The sequence below is a fragment of the Argiope bruennichi genome, chromosome 2 (genome assembly GCF_947563725.1).
Source record: "Argiope bruennichi chromosome 2, qqArgBrue1.1, whole genome shotgun sequence".
Lineage (NCBI taxonomy): Eukaryota > Metazoa > Arthropoda > Arachnida > Araneae > Araneidae > Argiope > Argiope bruennichi.
In genome coordinates, this window is record NC_079152.1 from 48,140,786 (window position 1) to 48,156,980 (window position 16,195).

Consider the following 16,195-nt stretch of genomic DNA (forward strand, 5'->3'; position numbering starts at 1 on the left):
TTTAAAATTGTGCACCTTAACAAAAGTGGATACAACAAATGCATGTTCTATATATTCGACGTGTCTAAACACATATTTCCAACAACTAAATATTTTTAATGAAAAGTGATAGGCCCTTTTCTTCATTTATGATAATAAGCCATCGATTTATTTACCTACACTGCAGCGAAATTTCCTACTTCTAGTAACATTCAATTCAGTTTCTTTTACTAGTTATTTTGCCTTTCCTATCGCATTATATTATTCAAATTCATAGGTAAAATTTCTTCACACGTCCCCCATTTCTTTAAATCGGTTTTGTTTTTTTTAGCTTCCTTCTTCCTGCTCTTATTAATACCACATTTCAAGAGAATCTTCAATATCTTTCAAATGCATGTTGCAGGGCAATTTCACCATATCACTTAAATGTTTATAGCTTAGTCAAACAGAATTTTGAAACTCTTGCACAACATTATTCAAACTTGATAAAACATCATAAAATGTTTATGGCCAAAATAAATATCATGTGTATAAACCAAATATAAAAGCACACGATCAAAACTATATTATCAAAGGAAACTTATAATTACTAATTGATCACATTGAGATACTAAGGATTTTTCTAACCATAAAGTTTACATACATACAGACTGTGTAAAAACAATTTTCTATGTTTTGGAAGACTTCTGTAAATAAGCATTGCACTTCATTGGTTTCAGAAGCAATACTTCCATGTAAACCATTTAAACAAATCACAGTAGCCAAGAGATAAACTTTTTTTAAATTTCAACAAAACTACTTTTAAAAAATGAAAGACTGCTTTATACTTCAAAGTAGTGATAAATTGTTGCTTAATGCATTTCATTCGTTGCCTAGTTATTAAAATATGCATACACAATCAACAAAAAAAAAATGAAATCATTAAAACTAAAAAGTTAAAAAGGAATCAAATTTCATGAATCTCTAGTTTAGCATTAGATTATTTGAATTTTAGTTTGCTACTGAGTAAATATTTTGATTAAACAAACAGTTATAATGTAAAGATATAGAAGCAAACTAAAGTTCAAACCAAAATACACTGAATTAAATATATTCAAATATATTCAGTTCCAACTAAAATCACCAATTTGACTAGTTTTAAAATTAACAAAAAATGAAATCATGAGTAAATGCAAAAATAAATGGTTAATTAATATAAATTGATCGTATTATATATATACTACTGTTTAAACAAATAAGGAATTTTAAAAAATGGAAAATGAATTAATAAACTCATATGAAAATATACATTTCATGAATTCAAGGAATGGCAAAAGGGTAAAACATACCATTAAAACATTACACATACATCTGAATTCTCATAAATAATTTATCAAAGTAAAATTAAAAGTTTAAATATTTGAATTTTAAAAAGTAACCAAGCAATGATTTCAATAAAAAAAATTTTTTTAGAGAAGAATATTGATGTTAATCAATATTACTAAAATGAGTAATGTAATCTGAGTTGTTGTTCATTTATTAAATAATTCTCATTTTATATCAAATATAAAATTCATTAATTAAATTTTTGAAATAATCAGAAAAAAATTTTAGCAGGTTAATATTCACAGTGATATAAACCATTAGAATTAAATGAGTAACTCATTAAAATAAGAACGTTTCCAATTGGTATAATATGAAATCAACAATAAAATATTTCTTAATTAGTCATATATAAACATAAGCACTAGAAACATGAATAATCATAAGTCTTGACATGTTAGTATAACCGGAGGATTTTCAATGTCATTTTTGCTCTGAATTAATTGCAGCTCCATAGTAGCTACGGATTTGCTCTTCCCTAGAATTGAAAAAAAAAATATTTTAAAGATCTTTTGAGAAAAATTTATAAAAGATACTTTTAAAAATATATATTTATAAGTAGAGTCTAAAAATGAAAGATCTTATAATTTAATCAAAAACTTAAGGATCAAAACAAAAACAAATAAAAGTAAGAGAAACTGGTTAAAATAATCTAAATAAATTGAAATTCCAATCACCCTCTTAATATATAATTTGTAATGAATAATTACGAAATTTCTTTATGATATTCACTGTAAATTAATTTCCTCTTGCTTTTAAGTTTTCTTTCGACACTCAGATTTTTGATTAAATAATTACTTTCTACTTCTTGGTATACCAAAAAAGAACATTTTAAAAACTATTAATTTTTATTATTTTCAATATTAAAGTTTTAATACATTTCATAATTCATTATCATACATATTACTGAATCTTGTAATCATTTTTTCTTTCAAAATCGCAAATAATTGGTGTTACTGAAATTAAAACGTAATTTATATCCAAATTAAAATAGGAGTGTATAACCAGTGAGAATACAGACGTGCGCAAAATTTCAGAGCTCTACCACATCAGGAAGTGATTGGAAAATGAATTACAAAATCTATCAATACAAATATAAAACAAGCCTAATTAAAAAAAAGTTAGTAAAAAAGATTTACAAAACTTACTTTCAGCATAATCTAAGGTTCTCTTTAAAACACACTGTAAAGAATTTACAGCATTTTCACATGACAGCTAAAATAAAAATTAAATTATAAACTTTATTATTAATGTATAAACTGAATATGCTTTCAATTATTATGGGATTATAACTACCAATATATATATATATATATAAATTTACTAAAAAAAGATTCTAAAGAGGAAATCAAATAATACTAATACAATCTAAATATGTTAATAGCATTTTATGACAAAAAATTTAAAAGTTTATAAGCAAACATCCCTTTTTAAAAAATTTAGAAAACTATATTTTCACAAAAAAAAAAAAAATCTTTCTTACAGAAAAAGTTTTGTTCATAACCTTATTTCTACACATAATGAAGTACCTCTTGAAAAAAAAGTATTTAAAAATTCAGTCACGAAAATTATATTATTTTTAATAAATTCAATTATCGACAAATTCAACAGAATTTTTTCCTTCTCTTTCAAAAGACATATTCAGTTTTAAAATAATTTATACCTTTATTTCATTAATTCATTTAGTGAAAATAAATTTTTTCATGTTATCTCATAATGTAAATGCAACTGAATCATCTATTTATTTTTATTAGAATTTGCATTTTTTAGCTAAAATATTTAATGTCTTGTAAAGTTTTTCATTAAAAAAAATCCAAAACTACTAGTAAACTTTAATTTAAATTAAAAACAGAATTTTTAAGATTAAAATTATATGGTATATACATATTAAAATTATACAGTATACACACATATTGTATGAGGAATCAAAACATACTTTTATTCAAGCTTTATTAATACAAGGAAACAATTTGAACCAAAAAGTTTTAATTGATTTCATAATATCAATATAATTGTTAACAAATAATTACCCAATTAACTAACTACATCATAACAAAAAATGACACACAAAAATATTTTGTTAAACTATAAGGACTTAAAAAAATTTTAAAAAAAGGAAATAAAAATTTTTTCAAAGAAATAAATATTTTTATTAAAAGTCATCAAATATTATTCATTAATAGCCATGGAATATCACATAAGAAAACTAGGAATTTTTAAGAAAAATTCCAAAATAAATTTCCAAATGTCACAAAAAAATGTCAATATCACAAAATAAATTTTTAATAGCTTATACCTAGTGTATAAAAAGTTATAAAGCAAAAATGAAAACATACTTTTAAATCTCCATCTGTTTTAGCCATCCAAGCTAAAAGAAGAGCAGAAAACAAATCTCCAGTACCAGTAAATGAAGAAGGCAATTTGGGAATATCCATTGATACCAGACTTTTTGAATTTTCTTTTAAATAAAAAAGTCACGTGAAAAACAATGTAAAGTTATAAATAATTGGAAAGAACTGATTTATTAAATGTGTAAATATAATTTATCCTTTTTTTTAAATAAATACAATTTGAATAGAAATTTTAGTTTATTTCAAAATTGTTTCAGAAACTGTCCTTGGTAGGTTTGATGTCAACCTTTAATAATAATAATAATATTAATATATATTACCCATTTAAAATATAAATAATTATTATTTTTACTTCATTTAAATGCTGCGTTTTGAGCCAGTAAAAATTGACATTTGCAGAGTTTTTTTCTATATTTTTATTATTATTTCACAATAAAGTAAACGTTCTATTTGCTGATGGAAATTAATGGTGAATTTGGTCCATAAAATATATCTTGCACGCTGTTATTTGAGAGATTTAAAATTATGGTTTCAGTACACTTAAAAACCAACATGGAGAAACACCAGAAAGTGCTAAGATGTAGAACTAGAAATACCATTGAATAAAATACAGTCCTGGTCAAATACAGTTGAAATAGCATAAAGTTGCAAACTATTCATTGCACAATATATATATTCAATGGCCAAGATTCAAAAGTAAAGAAATTAGTCATGAATGAATTAAAAGGAATAAACATGAATGATGAAAAAATAATACAAATGTGTATGCAAACTATGGCATCAAGTTCAAAAATGGAAAAAAGCAAAAATATTGCATTAAATTCTTGCAAAGAATGAACAATTGATTCATTATGGCAATATTAAATGGATGCATATGAATGGATGCATCACAACTAGGATTAACAGTGCTGAAACAGAACAGTAATATTAAAATTATTTAAAGTGGTGATGCTAATGTTATGAGATTGAAAGTCAACTAAATATGACAGACAATCAGTGACATCAATCAATTTAAAAAAAATATGTATCAAAAATTATTTATATGTTAAAAAAAAACTAGGTAAGATTGTTTTGCATAGCACTATTTAGCTACATGTTGCAAATTGAATTAAAACAATTCTCATTGTGGGGAGGGGGTTGAACAGATATATAAATATTGTGATTTCTGAAGAAAAATACTATGTATAATTCCATTTTTATATATCTAATACTTATTCTACAATAAGACATGGTAAAAATTTTATCCCCTCTATAATGCATACAGGAATACTATGCAAGAAAACAAAACATGGATGTTTTTATCATTTTAATTCCACATCTATTAATACAAATTGATACACATTCTATTATGACTAATAAAGAAATATCATTTTTAATGTTTACTGATTTTTGCTTCAGGTAGAAATTAAAAAATATATCAATTCACTTCGTATGATTTTATAAAACTGATTACAAAATACTGAGGGACAAAAAAAAATATGATGCTTCATTTTTCACTAAATACTGTTTGTTATAAATTTAAGACAAATCATCTAGCAGAACTCCATATTAGAAGTGCCTAAGGTAAATTAATTTTTTTTTTAAATGAAGAATTATTAGAAGAATTCTTTTTCTTATGAAAATAATTAATTTAGAAGGGCCAAAAGGATTCCAATATCATTCATATTCTTTTTATAGTTCTCATCTTCATTATAGTTCTCATAGTTTATAGTTCTCACAATATATAGAATTTTGTTACCATGGACGCCCTCTTGTATTCTGCATATCATTACTTACTAGACTCATTACTTAAATTTATAATACTATATGCATACTTAATCCAGCTTTACTTTCTTTGCTGTTAAATTTTTATTAACAGTAAGTTTGAAAATCGAATAATTTTCTTCATAATTTTGACTATACAACTATCACATTTTTCTCCTTCTCCAAAAGAAAATTTATCATACATAAGAATTGACACAATAAACCCATGTTTATGAATACCATGTCAAATTACAAAAAAGAAAACCATATTTTCAGCAACATGGCCATAAATTTAGACTTTTATGAAGTCTAAACAGATTATCTTATTCATCCATTTTTTTTTTATTTAATACATTCAAAATAAAATTTAAGGACTCATTTCTATTTTGTACAAGAAATTAAAATGCTGTCATAATTTCATAAATAACTACAATATGCAGAGATGATAAAATAAAAATAAAAAGTGAGAAAATAAAATATTTTGTATATTTATCAGGAAAACAAAATATTTTGATAATATTTTGTATCAACCTAAAGATAAAAAATGGTTAAGTCCAAAATCCTTTAACATATTCATATCAATAAGAGGTTAATTCGAATATGAAAATATTTAAGCAAATTATATCCCTCTGTAATGTGAAAGTTTTTCTTAAATTTATAGTAAGAAATATTTTGCTGAAAAACAAAAATAGTGACAATTTTTTTCTTTTTGTCTCACACTGTAATATATTCTATATCAAAAGTTATGCATTACAATATGCAAAAGCTATCTAAAAATCAATCAAACAAATTATAAAGCTTACTTAAAATTGAACTTCCAAATAAATGAAGCTTTTCTGAATTCTCCAATTCAACGCTAGACAAAATAACAGTTTTAACTCCTTTTTCATGAAATGCATCCATTACACTCGTAATATTTTCCCTGGATTTGATTTTTATCCCAGTTAATAGTCTAAAAATTAATGAAATAATTATTAATTTTGCATTATTTCCTATACTTATGAAAAAAATAAAATGAAAGAAATATAAGAAAAAAAAGCAAAAGTTTAAAATAAATAGTAATTTTTAAACTTATACAGAAAATTAATTGAAAAAGTTAAATATATAATTACAAATCATTAAATATCAACTGATTAAAATTTATTTTATTATTTTTCAATATTTTAATAGATTATATTGCATATCTTTTATAGATCTTTTATTATATCAATAACATTTATTATATCACTGTATATAAATTGCATTTGATGACAGTTTCCTTTAAATCTTGTTTTAAATGTAAAATCAATTAATTTTAAGACAAGGAAAACTAAAATTACATGCATTATTACTAAAGAGGATTTTATAAAAAGTTAACGTAAAAAATATACTTCCATTTTATATCTATTTGTTTTCAGAAGACATTTATTATATGGCTTTGACAAGAAAGCGACTGAGATGAATATCGGGATATCAGACAAATCTATTTTAATACATTAAGAGACATTAATATAATGTTTATTATAATCTTTTTTTTTTCTATGACATGCTTTTTGTTCCATACTTTTTTCCTTTAAGAAAATGCATACTTTTCTCAGTTTTAGAGTTTGTCTGAAGTTGAAAATTCAAATGTCAACTTGTCAGAGCCTGGGAATAGCATGCAAAAACAAAAATAATAAATCATCACATCTATTCTCACATAGAGTAAAAAAAAATGTTTAAAAAAAACATGACATTGTAATCTTAATATTGTCATAAAAATTTCTCCAATTATTTATTTTAAAAAAAACTACTGGAAGAATAGCCAAGATAATTCTTAAGTTGATTCATGCTTCCCTCAGTAAAAGTAGTTATAGCATACACAACTAATATCATCAACAATATATCAGTTGAATATAAAGCCATACAAAAGGAGAACATATTTGAATCTTTTTAGCATTTAGCAGGCAAAAAAAAGTGTTACAAAAATATGCCAAACTTATGACGCTACTAAAAATATTTTTTAAAAAATTCTTACTCTGCCTCATATTGATTTGGAGTAATTAAATCCGAGAGAGGAATCAGTTTATCTCGATAAATTGGAAGTACCTCAGGAGGAACATACTGGAATTTTAAATAAACATTAATAAGTACAGGTTAAATGCAAAAATAAATTCTTGAGTGCAGAAAATTTATGCATTTTTTTAATACATCAGATTTTATTTATTCATTTTTGAATTTTAAAGTTCATGCAGGAAAAAAAAATGATATTTCCTGTTTCAGTCTGTTCTTTTTTTAAAAAATTGTACAATATTTCATCAAAATAACTGAGTTAATATTGTTAAGAGTTATAACTGAATTAAAATTTAAAGTGCAAAAGACGTTGAAATGCTAATCTGTTTAAAGTATTTATAAAGCCATTTTTTCAGTACGATAATCCCCCTCCCCATTTGTTTTTTGTTTTTGTTTTTTGTTTGTTTTTTTTATTCTCAGAAAATAATATGCGCTGCATTATGAGAAGAAAAGACAGTATTAAACATTAACACATAATTACCTTTAAAATAAGAATTACTAAAAGATTGATTCTCATACCTAAGACAACACCAATTCTTCAACATTTTTAAGATATTCCAAGGTCAGACTTCAATCTATCAGCAAATTTATATAAAATGTTCAAATTTTATTGATGGTCCCTTGATTAAGAGAAAAAGCCAGTAATTTAACTTACAGCAGTTTTAATTGACTATTTAAAAACTTAAACCATTTCAGATTTTATAACTTCAGCAAATATATACAAAGTTCATTTTATTTATTCATCTAGTTAGCCATTCTAAATATCCAGCAAAATTTTAAAGGAAACAACTATTTCTTTATGATATAAATTCAGGGAAGCAAATTTCAATATTAATCCTTTAAAAACAACCCAGTAAAAATTATTATGATGCAATTTTAATTATAGTTAATTTTATGAGACCAAATAATGATAGTGAGAGGAAAAGTGAGTGATTTGGTTTAATCATGCAATATTTAAAGCAGATGAAAGTTAGAAGAGAAACAATAAAAAATTGTCTCATAACATTTTAGCATTATTTTTTATAATAAAGTGAAAATGTTACCTGTGAAAAAAAATCTGGGAAGCATTTAAGTAGCTAGTTATTAATTCCGCTAATGCATTGTTTGATCAAACAGTTTTCTAAATGATGTCAAAAATTACATATAAATTCAACCTTCCTCCAAGCCATCATATGTTCCAATCTTTACTATATTTTAGTTCGTCAAAATGAAAAATAATAATAATAAATACAGAAATGTTGAAGTTAAATAAAAAGACTATAGACGATTTTATTACTTATAGTTATTTAAAAATAACTTTATAACATAAGTTACAAGAAAACAAATTATTTCTTGTCAAGAAACAACATATTTATTTTATGGATATATTGCTAAAGATATTTTAAGAATATGGAATGTGATAATAGCTCACCATGACACCATTGTCACCCATTACAGGATCACACACTGAAAAAGAAAGTACACATGTAAAATCAGTTTATCAAACTTTTCCCTGATTTTCATTAATGCATTACACAATAAATAACATGTTTAATAAAAAAAAATTATTGTCTAACAAATAGTAAGCTTATACAAAAAATTTAGATTTTATTGTATTTTGATGTTTATTAAATGTCTACTTTTAATAAACTTTAGCCTTTAGCCACCAGTTTGTTCATCCAGATTATTGGCTTTTTAGACTGTTAAATGATTCATGGAACATATTTTGAAAAATATATATACATTTCACCTTGTTATTTGATATGAGTGAAAAACATAAATTCAACTGAATCAGTTTACTGTAAATTAAAAAGTATACATTATGAAATAAAAGTTGACCTGAAAATTCTACTTCAGAATTGCAGAATTGCTGCTCAAAAACATGAGGTTGAATGTTTTGATGGATCAGCTTAAATTTGTCTCAGAACTTGTAAATGCTGCTATATACAATATATCAAACTGAAAGTAAAAATATTATTAAGGGGAAAAATTCAATGGAAATGAAATTAAAATCATTAAAAAAGGTAATTTTTTTAATCTTAAGATAATAAAGATACTATTTTTATAAAATAATTTTTTTGAAAGATATAGACATCGATTTTCATAAATAAATTGTAACTATTACCTATTTGGCAAGAATTTATTTTTGGCCTCGTTTAAACTTTTTGTTTGAAGCCTATTTCTTCATTTCTTATATTTTCTTCCCTCTGACTGAATGTACTTGATGCAGGTACAAACAGCTCCGCAAAGATTCTCACAAAGAACAGTACTTGAAGAAATCAACAGCACAAGTAGACAGTAAATCGTTAAATAGCAAAATGTAACAGTGCTCATTATAAAAAGTAGTTCTGCTGTCAACACTTCAATAAGAAAATTAATAACTAAAGCATCTTGAGTTTCCTGCCAGATGTTACATAGAATTTTTCAGAAGAATTCCGATTCCAGAATAATAATAGTCCACCAGATTCCGATTCTTAAATAGATGTCAAGCTGGAGTCATTGGCTTGTCATCCATTCAAATTCCATTGAGTCCCTGTAAATCCCTCTTTCCAGCGATAAAAGTTGCAAGGCAGAGAAGCAGTATTACAGATTTATAATATTTATTATACTATAGAATAAAAAATATCCTACCTCAAATTAGTAATATTCTTATCCTAAAAAAAGAATATTTTATTTCTTATCTTCTCACAATTTTATCAATTTCTTACTTTTAATTATTTTATTTATTAAGTCTTAGTACTTCACTGGTGCCACTACACTGGTATTAGACTGCAAACATATTTTCAACTAAAAATGCAAAAGATCCATTTTTTTTATTTGTTATCACGATGCAATTATTTTAATTAGCAACCAAAATTAGTCACCAAAATCTCAGTAAAGGTCTGTCTAAATTGTTTGAATGAAAAAATTGATTTATAGTATGTACTTTAAGCCTAAAGGATGCAGGCACCTAATTTCGAGACTATTACTAGGTAACATTACGCCAAAGTAATGCTTGGACTTAAAAGAATGAATGTCGATTCAAAACAGTAAAACACTGAAAGAGTAACAGGAATGTATTATGAAAATGAATTTTAAATGCATTTATAATATATTTGAACTTTTAATTCTTATCTGTAATTTGTACCTCATGTTTTCAATATGTTGTAATTTCGTTACAATATTACTAGATATTCAATTAAAAATTTCTTTTCCTACTTTTATTACACTAACAGAAACATGTGTAAACTTTTTTATTTTTATATTTTCTTAATTTTAAGTACATTTTATGGTATTCAATATATTTCATGGTATATAACAAATATTAAGTAATCTAAAAATCAATATTTCTTAAATTAATTTTTATAAGGTGCAACCTCTGTGAAATAAATTTTAACCAAATTAATACATTAATTGACAGTTAGGAATTCCAAAATTAAAAAATATTCTTTTTACATCAGAAACTAATAACTGCACGAAATTTAAGAACTCTAGTACGTAAAGAAGTAGTGAAAAAAACTATTATAAAATTCTATCCTTACAAACATGAAACATGCAAGGTTAATTTAAAACATTAAAAAATAAACATGATGATTATATTCTCAATTTTGAAAATCTATGGCAGTTCCACAATCACAAATATCAAAACATATTTAGTTCATTGCCAAAAAAGTTTAGCAACTGCTCTTGTTTCTCTCATACAAACTTCTACTCAAAAAAATACTTAAAATTTCTATTACACTCTATGATATTATCAATAAAGAGTTTATCAGCAAGATATGAAATAAAGTTTTTTTATTACCTATTTTTTTCTTACTAAACCAAGTTCTTATTCTACTTATTTAGTTGTTCTACTAAATAGCCTTCATTCATTTTTATAGCTACAGTCATGAGACATACTCATAAAATTATTTTTTTTCTATTTTATTGGTTTATAAAACCAATTTTATTACTGAGATTACAGTCATAATTTTAAAAGAAAATTAGCAACATTCACTGATATGGAGATACAAATAAAATATCAAATAAAACCAGTTTAACATATTAAAACTATGAACTATGAAATTTTTTCCTTTAATAATAGCAATATTGATCAAAACATATAGATGCTTATTTTACTAAAAATTGAAAAGATTTATTAAGAAATATTTCAAGACAAATTTCAAATAAATTCAATCTATTATATTTCTGATTCAAATTATTTCTTTATTTTAGGTATGATTATATATTACCTTTTTCAAAAAAAAATATTTCTTTATCACTTTTCGGAAATGTTAATTCCCTATTCTCCATCAAAAATATATCATTTTTCTTTCTTTTTTTTTCCACAATTTACTACATAATTTTTCAAACTTTGTTGGACATGTAAGTATTAAAATAATATTGCTTGTTGCATAAATAGAAAACTACAAAGTATTCTGAAGAATTTTTGTTATAAAACACAGCTTAATAAGGATTAATGAATTTAGTTGAAAAGAATGAAATGTGACTTAGGCAAGACATATTCAAAATCAAGCCATATGATAGATTTTGGGGGAAAAATAGTAAAAAGCCTATACATGTTTATAAATATTTTAAAATTTATCTTAAATTACTATTCTTATTTTAGTGGCAGCCATTTTATTAGCTTGGTAGCCAATATGTTTTTACATAAATTATCAGCTTCAAATTGAAATTGGAAAAAAAAATAATAATGAATTAATTCTTGAAAAATAAACTATAAGAAAAAGTTAAAGCCAATAATCCAATAAACTTTCATGAACCTTTATTTACTTTTTTCAGTGAAAAATCTAATTCAGACTCCTCAAATGTGAAGCATTTACTTATAATATTTATAAAACTGATTTAATTAAACTGTGAGCTCAAAAACCAAAAATCCCTAAATAAATTACAATGATAGATAGAATACAGTAAAAAACACCAAAAGGAATTTATAAAAGGTAAAAATTAGTTTAAATATATATATATAACAAGTTCAACTTAGCTGTATTCTAAAAATAATTTTCTTATTAATCGAACTTTAACTTCACTGTAACTTTAACATCAAACTTGTAAAAGTCATTCTTTTTCCAATGGAATAAAAAAAATGAATCAACAAAATCTTTTCTAACACTATATAAGCTTGGAATATTTTATCACAATCACATTCTGTTGCTATCTGATTTCCGATTTCATTCGCTATTCTGCTCTCACCATGATATGGACAAAAACTAAAATTTAGATAATTTCATTGAAAACATATGAAACAAAAATCTTATAGAGCTCTACGCCTGCTTCTTCAAATCAGGTTACATATATATATATAAGCATATAATTCTTCCAGCAGAAGAGAGATTCGAAGACATAGAAGAGACATTTTACATTTTTAAATTCATTTTAATCTATCCCAGGAAGGCATAATATATTTAAAAGGAAGTGCGGACAAAACACGTCTACCATAGTGCGGCATAAGAACAGAAGTAAGGAAGCAAAAAAACAAATGATCACTAGTCTTATATAACATGGGATTTCCAGCCACATGTCAATTCAACACTCATGTTGACCTTGGCAAGAGCAACTGATGGCACAGTAATTTTTACGCAGCTTCAGTTGAATTAAAAAGTGGATTGAGATCAGGAAATAAGAGAATATTTTAGAATGACTTTGACATGGACTGAATTAGGCAAAAATTTAAGAAAACAATTTGGATTAAATTAGATATTAAAATATCATTATGTATATATATATATATATAAAAGAAATTTATTTGTATAAAGTATTTTTATATAAAATAAATTTATTTTATAGAGACAAAGAAAAATTAAATAGTGGTCATAGTAGTAGAAATTCCCTAGATCCTGTTAGTAATAGACTCCACAAATTTCTAAACAATCTGGTATAGGGCTCATTTAAAAAAATGCTTCCTTTAAATTAGTAGCCACTAATTACTTTGCATAAAAAAAGTATTCCTTAGAAACTTAAAGAAATAAGCTTAAAATTGATTTAATTATAAAGATCACAAAATATTTACCAAAATAACCAAATCATACAGAACTTCTTCTTTAATATCTGAAAATTTTATTATATCCCCATGCACATGTTTAGACAATTTTTTTCTGTATAATTTCAAGGAATGTTTCAAATTATTTAAAGTAGTTTATAAACTTAACATAGATTTTTAACACATTAATCTGAAAATATTTATTCAAAAATTTCATATTGAAACATTAATTCAAAACAAACAATTTTATGTAGCAAATTTAAATACTTTAAAAAATACTTAAAAAAAGTATTAAATTACTTAAATTTCTTTTTTTGTTAAATAAATGATAAAATAATTTTCTGAATAGCTAACCAAAATATGCAAATTGACAAATTTTTTTCATATAAACTGTGATTATATAGCAGTTACAATCAGACTTATCAAAAATAACCAATATTATCAGGCTTCATTTTGTGATTTGCAGAAAACAAGAAACAAATAAAATAATAAACTACAACATACCCACAAATATATCAGGATTAATTTGTTTCAAATCTTGAATAATTTCAGAAAGTTTGGTTAAAAATGTTTCATTTCCAACATAACCTGTATCAAAAAAAAAAAAAAAAAATCATATATACTTATTAGAAAAAGAATCTGCACAGCAATGTACCTAAATGTATATAATTTTACAATATTTTATTTCATTAAAAATGTTATATATATATAATATTTTTTTAGCTAAATAGGCTTTTTAGTTAATTAAAAGAATACAAATGGACTACTTTACTTAAAAGCAATTAACAAAGGATGAAACACATAGCTATCAATCATGCAGAAAAGGCAAATCATAACCATTTACAAAAAACAAAAAAAAAATGAAAAATATTTTCATAAAAAAATCAATTTTCTTTACATCAAAGAATGAAAATTTCAAAACATATAATCAGAGATTAAGTAATGTGGAATGATATATAACTTCGTCCTCATATGATAAAAGCATATATTTAGCCTGAAAGAATGAGATATGTCACCCCAGGATTGAACACTGGTTTGGCAAATTATTTCCTATGAAAAATGGAAGAGAAAAAAATAATAAATAATTTCTAAAAATCATTGTTTTAAGAATTGATTGACTGATATGATTTTTTTGCATTTTAAAATGAAAAGTAAAATATTTGAAAAGGTTGAATGATTTTTGAAAATATGAGAACAAGTTTTCTTTTAATAATTTGAAAGTAATAATAATTAAGAGCATGATTATTGTGATAATGAATGTTAGATAAATGTAATCATAGTATGAATACAGATTCACACTTTTTCTAAAATAAGGAACTTATTGGTAAACTAAATCTAACTAATTTAAACTAATCTTTTTTAAAAAATTACCTGTTAACACATGAGTATAATTCAAAAGTTCATTTGCTTTCAAACCTTCATATAAATCATGCAATTCTTCTGATTTTAAGATTTGCCCCTTTATGACCTTGTATCCTGTTAATAAAAAAGATCACCTGCAATTAAGCACATTATAAATAACAAAAATAGTTTTTGTAATGTTTAATATCTTATATATACATTTAATACTTCATATGTTAGTGAAACTGGCTCTTTATTAAAATAATCAAATAGAAATTAATATTTATACAGTACACATAAAAAGTATAATTCTACATTACAGAGAAATATATAAAAATGATTTTAGTTATTTTATATCTCAGACAGAAACATTGTATTATATATCTTAGGTAAACCTGATTAATGTGCTTTTTAATAAGATTATTAATTAGAAAAATTAGGGCAATTATTCAGCAAATATCTGAAAAATTATAAAAAAATTAAATCACTCCAAAATTAATTCACCATTATCCACAAGTTAAATGATAAGTAAGAGAAGCATCAGGAAATTCATTACTTGAAATCAAAGAATAAATTAAAAAGAATGGCACCATGCATGATGGTAAAAACTAAAACCATCAGCCACACTAACATATAATTTAAATCTAGATAAATTCAATAGTGCTAGTACTTCTTTAGCATTATTGAAAAAGCAATAAATAAAAATTGTTGATTATAATGCTAGAGAATCACTAGATCACTTATGAACTTAAATATAATAAAAGTTTTATAAAAGAAAATAGTACAAGAAGTTTCAACATTTTTTTTTTTTTTTGATAAATAAAAATGATTAATCTTTATATGTAATTTTAAATGTTGGTTTCTAAAAGAGCATTTGTTTTAAGATTTTTTTCTCATCTTAATTATATTTTAGAGTTAAAAAAATCAACATACCAGTGTGATTTGAAAATTGAACAGAGTTGATAAAATCCACTTCAAGTCCAAGCAGCTATAGAAAAAAAAAAGAGCTAAATTTAATGCCTGAATGCAAACCAATTTTCGCAATCATAAAAATTAAAGAGAAAATAATAATTTTAACAAACTTGCAACGGAAAACAAGCACTTTTATTTCCCACATAACCTGAAACTACATGACTCTGGACTGATAAAACTCTAAAATGTTTTTTCAAATTATTTTGATTTTCCATGATAAATTAAACGTAGAAAAGCGAATACTAAATTGTGACTTTCTGATGAAGGTCTGAAAGAGGTCACAAAGTGGTAATAAAAAGTTAAGCAATCGTATTTATCTTAACTGATAGAAAAGTCAAAGCATGATCGTAACCCGTGTTACCAAAATCAAAACCAGTCAACTTGAAAAACAAAACATTGTACCACTTCATTTCCATTCCATATATTAATAAACCTGTTGAATTTAAACTACAACACACAAAACTACAATTTTTTTACT

General features: G+C 24.0%; 1 protein-coding gene across 1 annotated transcript; it reads right to left on the reverse strand.

Annotated features, from left to right (window-relative positions):
* Nucleotides 1-1,454: 1,454 nt before the first annotated feature.
* On the reverse strand, nucleotides 1,455-16,165 carry LOC129961795 (pyridoxal kinase-like). The gene is made up of 10 exons (XM_056075364.1): nucleotides 15,828-16,165; nucleotides 15,679-15,733; nucleotides 14,776-14,880; nucleotides 13,909-13,992; nucleotides 8,878-8,912; nucleotides 7,432-7,517; nucleotides 6,239-6,387; nucleotides 3,678-3,799; nucleotides 2,490-2,556; nucleotides 1,455-1,819 (listed from the first exon to the last, which is right to left on the reverse strand). Exons 1-10 carry the CDS (start codon nucleotides 15,930-15,932, stop codon nucleotides 1,722-1,724), a joined length of 906 nt encoding a protein of 301 aa, XP_055931339.1. The 5' UTR covers nucleotides 15,933-16,165; the 3' UTR covers nucleotides 1,455-1,721.
* Between the last annotated feature and the right edge of the window lie 30 nt (nucleotides 16,166-16,195).

Excerpts from the sequence above, each read along its gene's own strand:
- LOC129961795 (XM_056075364.1), bottom strand. The coding sequence starts at position 15,932 with ATGGAAAATCAAAATAATTTGAAAAAACATTTTAGAGTTTTATCAGTC. Across the intron at positions 14,881-15,678 it reads TCAATTTTCAAATCACACTG|GATACAAGGTCATAAAGGGG; the intron begins GTATGTTGATTT and ends TTTTATTAACAG. Across the intron at positions 1,820-2,489 it reads AACCTTAGATTATGCTGAAA|GGAAGAGCAAATCCGTAGCT; the intron begins GTAAGTTTTGTA and ends TTTCAATTCTAG.